The sequence below is a fragment of the Physella acuta genome, unplaced genomic scaffold, assembly GCF_028476545.2.
Source record: "Physella acuta isolate Inbredline_101_S28 unplaced genomic scaffold, ASM2847654v3 ptg001470l, whole genome shotgun sequence".
Classification (NCBI taxonomy): Eukaryota; Metazoa; Mollusca; class Gastropoda; family Physidae; genus Physella; species Physella acuta.
In genome coordinates this window covers 31,603-41,575 of record NW_026732985.1, presented here as the reverse complement: position 1 = coordinate 41,575, position 9,973 = coordinate 31,603, and the positions used below count along the sequence as shown (strand labels likewise).

At 36.7% G+C, this 9,973-nt stretch overlaps 1 protein-coding gene across 2 annotated transcripts; it reads left to right on the top strand.

Moving 5' to 3' along the window:
- Window positions 1-836: 836 nt before the first annotated feature.
- On the top strand, window positions 837-8,696 carry LOC131928180 (autophagy-related protein 13). Of its 2 annotated transcripts, XR_009383737.1 has the most exons (8): window positions 837-1,225; window positions 2,280-2,502; window positions 2,965-3,089; window positions 4,107-4,336; window positions 5,047-5,160; window positions 5,551-5,869; window positions 6,399-8,548; window positions 8,667-8,696. XR_009383737.1 is itself a non-coding variant. In XM_059284122.1 (7 exons), exons 1-7 carry the CDS (start codon window positions 1,064-1,066, stop codon window positions 6,642-6,644), a joined length of 1,419 nt encoding a protein of 472 aa, XP_059140105.1. In that variant the 5' UTR covers window positions 837-1,063; the 3' UTR covers window positions 6,645-8,637. The 2 variants fall into 2 exon arrangements, 1 of the variants encoding a protein (XP_059140105.1); XM_059284122.1 differs by lacking the exon at window positions 8,667-8,696 and having other exon boundaries at window positions 6,399-8,637.
- The last annotated feature ends 1,277 nt before the right edge of the window (window positions 8,697-9,973 follow it).

The window sequence follows — 9,973 nt, the reverse complement described above, 5'->3', positions numbered from 1 at the left end:
AACACAAAGAAAACACTAACGCGAACATAAACGCCCGGGGCAGAATCGCCTGTTTTAGCTTAATAAACGACTATAGTACCCCAACTTATTCATAGTTTTTGCACTCACTTAAACGAACGCGCCTGTTTCAATTTAATGAACAATTATAATACTCCAAGCTTATCCGTAAAATACCTAAAACATTTGCACTTGATCAATCCCCGCTAATTATGTAATTATTTTTTTCCCAACACCAAAACAAAGTAATTAAAAAGTAAATGCTTTTCAACTAATTCAATGGTTTCATAAAGGGAAGTAATTGTGTTTTGCCTAATTTATCAAAGGGAAGTAAGCGCTATAGGACTAAATAAAAACATAATTAGAATTTTTGTAAAAGATGATATTTTTTTAAAACTTGTGTTTAATGAACATGCCGACAATTATTACTATAATTTGAAAAATGAAAATTATTTCCCAACACTTTTAATAGTAATTTTTTAACTCATAAATTTAGACAAACGCGCACGATAATTGATCTAACACTTAAATCCGTAGAAATGCCAACGACAAACATATGCGTTACAGAATTGAGCTTTATATATTAGATTATAATATAATCATATTTTGTTGTATTTTTCATATAATTTTGCAATACTAGATCACGTTTTCCTTGTTTCATGAAATATAGTCTGAATTTATATATCTTTAGAATCTATAAACCATCTAGATCTAGATCTAGTTCAAGAGAATAAAAAATAAATAAAAATTAAATAAAGGAAAAACTATATTTTTAAGTCGGTCAAATATACCCCAAAAGGCATAGCTTTCTATTTCCGGTCAATAACAAAAACATTGGATACGGAAAAAGACACTGTTGTAGATCTAGTCAGCGAAGACCAAACTACTTTTATTTTGTATTTTGCAGAACTTGTAATGATACGTTATCAGGACAAGCTGATTAAATTGCATGCAAGAACGCTTACGTATTATTCAATATGTTGATTTAATACTCTAAACATAAAATATGAATTAATAGGAGTTGTCGTTTGTTGGGACGAACAGCTGGCAGTCCAAAATAAACAAGATGGCGGCTAGTGGTTTCAGCCTCGAAGCTAGCGTAGGAAAAGATGAGAATGTAGAGCGACTATTTAAAAAATTTACATTTAAATGTATGCAAGTTATAGTACAATCTCGTATAGAGAACAAGACAAAACGATTAAACACTGAACCATTAACTGCCGATTATGTAAGTTAAATTTTAAATCATAGGCCTACTCTAAACTACTCTTGTACTCTAAGTCTTACTACTACTACTACTACTACTACTACTAGATCTAGAATCTACTACCTTTTTTTAGTTCTTAGTTTTTTAGTTAGACTTGACTTAGTTTAATTAGTTTAGATTCTAGTTAGTAACAGTAACTTACTACTTTTACTACTTTAACTATTAGATCTAGGCAGCCTACAACTATTTGGTAATCTATCGTTTTGAGTACGTAAAATTGGCCGAGGCTACTAATGACAATGTGAAAAATGTGACTCATTAAATTTTAGTAATTATTTCATATTTCTTAGGAGGATTTATGTTTTGAAAGTTACACAAATGTTTCAAAGTCTCATTCGTGTACCTTTTTTTAAACAATTGTATTAAAAATTTTCAGTAATAAAAAAAAAGACTAGTGATGATTTCATCAGATCCAAACAAGCTCATTTACTTTAGCAGTCATCTTGTTTAAGTTTTTTTGGTAAAATTATAGTTAGAGATTCAGGGGAAACCACTCTAATTTACAGATGGCAGCTGTTTATATAGTTAGCAAATCATTCTCGCAAACACTGCTGTTTAATGTTAATTTATGGCCAATATTGATATATTTAGCCATTGCATTTGGTTTATTATTCAGTTATCTATTAGTTTTGACTCAAATATATTGCAATAGACTTGTATTAAAGCAATAACAATTAGGCAACTTTTTTCACATTACTAGCCTCGGCCGATTTTAAGCATCTAAAACAATAGATTACCAACTATTTAAATATATTAACCCATGTAGACCAAATTCATATATTCATGTTGCAATATAATATTATAATGAAAATAATATATAGGGCCTATTGATACTGCAATTGATACTGCAACCTAATCTTATTCTAAATATTAAATACACTTTAACATAAAATCTTTGGTTGGCAGCAAAGTAAGTACATTATAAGTTCCAAGTTATTTAGTAAGCTACGCAATTATTTTTTAAAAAGTATTAAATCTGCGCACATTATATTTTCGTGTTACTTTTCACTTTCAGTTTTGTGTGACAATCCCAGACAACCCATCAATAGACGAGCAGATCAAGAAAGTTCTGGATGGCGTCAGATCTTTCCCAGTCAAGGACCAGAGTGTGTGTATTGAGATCCCCCTGGTCACCAATGATGGAGATCACATGTTTCTTGAGACCTGGGACATCAGCTTCAACCTCAGCAGCTTAGACACGACCGCCAATAAACTACAGCATGTCTTCACCAGAATGTGTAAGCTAATCTTTAAAAATGTGTGATTTATGTTTATCATTTGTAAACATTCAAGACATGGGGAGGTAAAGTACAGTTCATCTGTTTCAATGACCTCAGCATACAAGGGGAAAGTGTCAGCAGCACTATGCCCAGCCGCCTTAGTTTCCTTAACATAAATTAGGTACTGACTGTACTCAGGGATGTTCTGCAGGCTCGAGCCCAGAATTCGAACTCAAGACTTGTGGATTAGCAGTTATAAACTCTACCATTTGACCAGGCTATCCCAAAACTCATATAAATCGTTCACTAGAGACTGCTTATCTTTTTGCATTTTATAGTTTTAACTACAAAACTTTTTTTTAACTAATTCTACCTGTAGTTGAAAGTAAACTATTTTAACTGTTCATGTTTGTTCAGGTGTGACCCTAAAATCTACCTGTAGTTGAAAGTAAACTATTTTAACTGTTCATGTTTGTTCAGGTGTGACCCTAAAATCTCTACTCTGTGCCACTCGGGCAATGCCAGCATTCAGACTAGCAAGGAATCAGGGAGAAAAGGGTGGAGGCTACAAGCTCAACTATAGGTTTTATCTAGGGAAACCTCAGGTCAGTTCTTTTAGCTTTGTAAGTCAATGGGGAAACAATGGGAGCTGTAGGGCATCTAGATTTGTTCCATGCCTCCCTGATACTGTAGGTTATTTGGATTTGTTCCATGTCTTACTGATACTGTAGATTATTTGGATTTGTTCCATGTCTGTCTGGTGCTGTAGGGCATCTGGATTTGTTCCATGCCTTCCTGATACTATAGGTCAGGGGCTCCCAACCTTTTATTATTCTAGAGCACATTCTAAAATATTGGTAGGGTGGCGGGCACCACCTATTTTAAATCGACAAACTCCTTCCAGAGGCGTAGCGACCCTTCCCGTCACCCGGGTACAAAACTTTTGATTTGCACCACCCACCCCCCTCAAACTTTCTATTTGCACCCCCCCCCTCCTCAAATTTTCGATTTGCACCCCACCCTCTCCCCCTCAAACTTTCGATTTCCATTCCCTTCAACCTTTCAATAATGTTTATGAAAAAAATTCAGTCTCTTTCGAATAGTGAGAGGCGGGCACATACGAATCGCCCGCGGGCACGGAGTTGGGAACCCCTGCTATAGGTTAATTGGTTTTGTTCCATGCCTGTTTGGTGGTTTGCCTACTTGTTTAATGGCACTGTGATACATGGACCTCTCCATGATGAGTGAAAAACCTGCACATTCCAAGGCTAGGTCAGACATTCAAGTGCGAACAATTAGACTTCCCTCTACCCTCAACCACTGTTCCTTTATGTCAATGTTAAATCTCGATATCATTCTTTAATGTTACTATGGGAAGTCTGTCTTTTCTTTCTCATAAAACAGCTTTAATTGTATCAATAGCTTCTTATGGTTACGCTAGTTTTGAAATGTAATTTTTATTTGCCCTGTCAGTAGAATTCAACATAGCTGCAATAAATACTATTGGGTTTTTTATTTTTAATAATAGAAATATGCTTGTGTTAATTATTGAACAAAATGTTAGTAGTTTGTTTAAATAAAATGTAATGATCCCTAAAAATCAGAAATTGTATTTTAAACAGACTCATTCACTGGGCGAAGGCTTCAGGTCGGTGCGAGCAGGGTCTGTACCCACAGCCCAAGGATTACTATCAATCAACGCATCCTTCCGCACCAAGCTCCTGCTCTCCCCTGAGATGTCCGCCTCTGCTATGGCCGCCATCGAGGTGACAGACAACTACTTTGTTAAGGAGTTTAGAACAGCCGCCCCAGTACTGTCTGATCCTCAGCCATGCTCTCCAGCACAGAGAAGGTTTGTGTCTACATCTATTCACTTTCTTATGCTGCTAACTGGACTTTGTTTATATTCATCCTGTGCTTTATCTATCCACTATCTTATGCTGCTAACTGGATGTTGTTTATATTCAACCATGTACTTTATCTATTCACTATCTTATGCTGCCAACTGGACATTGTTTGTTTTCAACCTGTGCTTTATCTATTCACTTTCTTATGCTGCCAACTGGACATTGTTTGTTTTCAACCTGTGCTTTATCTATTCACTATCTTATGCTGCTAACTGGACGTTGTTTGTTTTCAACCCTGTCCTGTGATATTTTCTTGCAGCTTGGATTCTTATTTTGTTGTAACATTTTTGAATATATGAATAATGTTTACTCAAAATAGCTATTTGTAAAAAATAAAAAAAATACATGAAACATTTTCAGTAAAACTCTGGTTATTATTGACAATTAAAAATATAAACATGACTTCAAATGTTCTGTAAAACTAAAGTTTAGGTGATAGTATCGGACCTTGTGCTAAGTTTAGGCAGTCTAGAAGATGTACTTGTTGAATATAATATATGTATCTCTGTGGTAAAAAATGCAGCAATGTCTATGATCTCTCATGTAGCCCAGTGACCAGAGCAGAAAGCCCTTACTGTTTTGTTTTTGATCTCTCATGTAGCCCAGTGACCAGAGCAGAAAGCCCTAACTGTTTTGTTTTTCATCTCTCCTGTAGCCCAGTGACCAGAGCAGAAAGCCCTTACTGTTTTGCTGTTTCCCCTGGGTCTCTGGAGAAAGAGGACAGTGAACTTAAGGCAAGGCTGGCATCAGACACCTGGGCACACTCAGGGTAGGTGGACATACACTTCATTCTGGGGTCTCACACTCAGGGTAGGTTTAGACACTCAGTGTGTTTACATTTCTGTATAGACATTCAGTAGTCTCACAATCTGGGTCCCTGTGTGGATCTGCCAATCTCCCTTGTATCCACAAAGGTGAGGAAACCTTACCTGAAAAGTAAAGCAGCTAACCTAAGAGCTGAAAGGGAACCTCAGATAGGTGGGCTCTTGGCTAACAAGCTGTTAGACAAAACTAGTTAAAAAAATAACACAATTAGAATATTCTGTCTTGGGAGAAAAATTGCACTGGAGAGAGGTCTCAGAAGATCTTAGGTTGGTGGCCTCCACACTAGATATTTTAATGTAGCAAATTTTTTAAATCATAAACTTTTTTGTTTCAGCATTTTTCACTTGGATGAGTTACCAGATCCAGTTATTGGTGCCTTTTCTGTTCAAAAACCAAGTCACAGAAAAGTCTTGGACCACAAAGTGCCATTTGAAGGGCTGATGAAGAGGAGCTTGATAGCCAGGAAAGAACATCAGAAACATTGTGCTGTGAGGACGTCGTCTGATGGCGGGGACTCAGATGCTGATAGGGGGGTGAGGAAGGCGGAGGAGAAAGGAAGAAAGGATCTGGAGAAAGAGAATGTTACGCCCGGGGCTTTAAATATACCCAGGGAACAGAAGATGTCGGTGGAGGAGGAGTTTGTTATGGTTGATGTAAGTTTTGTTGTGGTTGATTTAAGTTTGGTTATGGTTGATGTAAGTTTGTAACACTTGTACTAGTGATTTATATCACAAAAACCATAATGTCACTGTAAGCTATAGATGCTCAAGTATATATCTGTGTTAGTGTTTGTCATCCATAAATGATGTCTTACTTCTCAACAATGGGGAGAGGAATCGTACTTTGGGAATTATTTTTTACACTGAATTATTTCAGACACTTTACTCTTTCATTTCTCTTCTTTGTATGTTGTAATAAAACAATATATTTAATATTGACCCAGCTCAGTTTATATTTTAGTAAAGTTTGTTTAAATAAAAAACAAAATTACTATTTGGAGGTGATGTGGTGTTATTATTGGGGGGGGGGGGGGGTGGGGACAAAAGTCAGTGTGATGTAGTTTATGAAGGATCAATCACTTATAACAAATTTTAACATTTTTTTTAGCTTTCAACACATATAAATTGACTTTATTTTAATCAACATAAAATTAATTAAGTGTTTTCCAAATCTGTCCTGTAGAAACCCCCATTTGCTGCCGATGATGATCCCAGGGACGTGAAAGCATTCCTTGGTGTGATCTGCCGAGCACCCAGCCTGTACGAGACTGCAGACTGCAACATATCAGTGGAGGATTATCTGAATGACGTGGAGGCGCTGGTCTCTAGACTTGAGGAGGACATGCCAGAGCTGGATGATTTTTGTCAGTCTGTCATCAACCTCAACAGTCAGGAGGAGGGGGACGAGACTCCAATGTTTAGTTTGTGAGGGGGACTGTGTTAGTCTCTTGTTGATTGTGTGGAATGGGGGACTGGGTTAGTCTCTTGTTGATTGTGAGGAATGGGGGACTGGGTTAGTCTCTTGTTGATTGTGTGGAATGGGGGACTGTTAGTCCCTTGTTGATTGTGAGGAATGGGGGACTGTTAGTCCCTTGTTGATTGTGAGGAATGGGGGACTGTTAGTCCCTTGTTGATTGTGAGGAATGGGGGACTGTTAGTCTCTTGTTGATTGTGTGGAATGGGGGACTGTTAGTCTCTTGTTGATTGTGTGGAATGGGGGACTGTTAGTCTCTTGTTGATTGTGAGGAATGGGGGACTTTGTTAGTCTCTTGTTGATTGTGAGGAATGGGGGACTTTGTTAGTCTCTTGTTGATTGTGAGGAATGGGGGACTGGGTTAGTCTCTTGTTTATTGTAAGGAAGACAGAAGAGTGGGGTGTACAAATGGAGTTTAATGGTTTATGAAGGTAAAAATGTGTGTCCAGAATTTCTGGAGTTGTTGGCCAAATGAGTTTAAGACAGTTTGTTATGGACCAGGTGTACAATACCACTACCCCCCAAATACCGGTTGCTAATTTATATGACAGTAAATTATTTTAAGGGCTCTGTTTTAACTGTATTCTGAAATGACAAATCGATACAGACTCAGCTTAAACTAGAGATAAGAAGTTTTGCTTGACGTTAGGTTCAAAAGTTTGCTTAGTTGGTTGATGTTGATTACATGTATGTCATGGTGATATATGTTTGAGTGATATTTTACGTAGCCAGATGCAAAGAAATTAACCTGCTGACTATAGCAGGTTTTACAAATATTTTTGTGATCAAGTAGTTGAGTTTGAATCTAATTCATTAATGCTTTTTTGCATCTAAAGGAAGCTGTTGCAGATTGGTTATTTTTGCACTGTTGCAATAGTTATGTTTAAAAAAGTAATTGCTGTTTTTTTTTAACTGTTAGTTCTCTTACTAATTGGAACAATTTTTTAAAATGATCCGTAACCAGTCAAAAATAGCTGTATTGTTGTCATTTCCGCTCTTTTGACTGATGATTGAGTTAAGTATTTTATTCCTGGTGTTGATTCATGTTTACTGTCTGGGATTTTCTGGGAAATTCAGATCGATAACTTGTGCAGTCTCGCATCTTCTGAGTTTAAATTTGATATATATTCTGGCTTCTGCATATAAACAACTACATACAAGATAACTTATGTTGGTTGGCTTGCAAAGATATATTTCAGATCATGAGGATTAATGTCAAATTTCTGAACTGGAGGATCAGTGTCAAAATCATCTTGGATCATTTGTTTTAATTTCTTGCTTTGCTTATATTCCATTTTTTAATGACATTTTTTCTGCATATTTCACTTTGTTTTCTTTCTCTATTATTTATGTTTTCCTAAAATTATTAGCTAATGAGTAACGTTTAATTAACGTTTTGATCATTTATGTAACTCTTCTCCCCCAGTGAAGAAGTTGTGTGATCTTGTTTCTTGATTAAGTCTTTTTATTGATTTGACTCCTACTTTAGGAATAGGGTTTATTTCAAATTCTTGCAAATTTTTGGTTTGTTCTGCTGTGAAGTGTTGAACACATTGAACCATTGTATCAGAGTGTTTTAGTGTGTTTAACACTCTGAACGATCACATCAGAGTGTTTTGAACACTCTGAACCATCACATCAGAGTGTTTAGTGTGTTGAACAATCTGAATGTTAGTCTTGTGTGTCCGCTGGTTGCGTCACGTTAACTATTGTTATCATCAACTTGAGCCATTCCAGGTTTACTTTTTTTATTTATTGATAAAAGATGACAAAAACAATAGCTCACTTCTCAGCATTAAGTATTGGTCGCTCTGAACTCTCTTGTTGACTGAACACAGATTGGTGTTACCTGTAAGCAGGTTTAAGATTGTATGAGCATAGGATGGGGCTACTGTGTGCAGGTTTAAGTAGTATGAGGGTAGGTTGGGACAACTGTGAGTAGGTTGTATGAGGGTTGGTTGGCACAACCAATAGCAGGTTTAAGGTTGTATGAGGGTAGGTTGGGACAACTGCAAGCAGGTTGTATGAGGGTTGGTTGGCACAACCAATAGCAGGTTTAAGGTTGTATGAGGGTAGGTTGGGACAACTGCGAGCAGGTTTAAGGTTGTATGAGGGTAGGTTGGGACAACTGCAAGCAGGTTGTATGAGGGTTGGTTGGCACAACCAATAGCAGGTTTAAGGTTGTATGAGGGTAGGTTGGGACAACTGCGAGCAGGTTTAAGGTTGTATGAGGGTAGGTTGGGACAACTGATAGCAGCTTTAAGTAGTATGAGGGTAGGTTGGGACAACTGCGAGCAGGTTTAACGTTGTATGAGGGTAGGTTGGGACAACTGCGTGCAGGTTTAAGGTTGTATGAGGGTAGGTTGGGACAACTGCAAGCAGGTTGTATGAGGGTTGGTTGGCACAACCAATAGCAGGTTTAAGGTTGTATGAGGGTAGGTTGGGACAACTGCGAGCAGGTTTAAGGTTGTATGAGGGTAGGTTGGGACAACTGCGAGCAGGTTTAAGGTTGTATGAGGGTAGGTTGGGACAACTGCTAGCAGGTTTAAGGTTGTATGAGGGTAGGTTGGGGCTACTGCGTGCAAGTTTAAGTAGTTGGGACAAACATTTTTATTGACTTTGAAGATGTTATTTTAAAAGTTATATTTGCAAACAATGCTGTCAGGAGATGTATTGTAAACAGCTGTTTTAAACATCAGCTGATATTTTGCGTAAGGATTTTACAATAATTGGTTTTAAAGTGTAGCACATACATACTTGTAGATAACTTTAAAAAAAATACCACTAATGATGTAAATGTGGGGAACGAGATATTTTTTAATCTCCAAGCTGTACAAAGATTTTAAGTATTAATTTTTAAAGCTGATATTTAATGTGTACAAAATTTTAGTTTTTATGTTAAAAATGAGTTCGTCAGAATATAAAAATGAAAATCTTAAGTTTCAAAATGTGCAAATTTTCAAAACTCACTACTAAGAGAGCTCTAGTATTGTATGCTTGCTACATTTTTGAAAAAAAATATTATTTTTAAACTTTTTTTTTTAAATCATTGTCTGGTTTCACATTGAAGCTAAGAAAAAAAAAACATTTTTTTTATTCCAATACTGATTTGTTTCACATTGAAACTAGTCATCTTATCTGGCAGCATTTGGACCGGTCGTGTGCCAGTTAAGGGATGTGAGCATCCAATCACTGTACTCAGCTGCCCTGTTCATTTCATCATGTCAAATGTCATTCTTGTCTTTATAATATTAATAATATGTTAATTATGTGCAACAGTACTT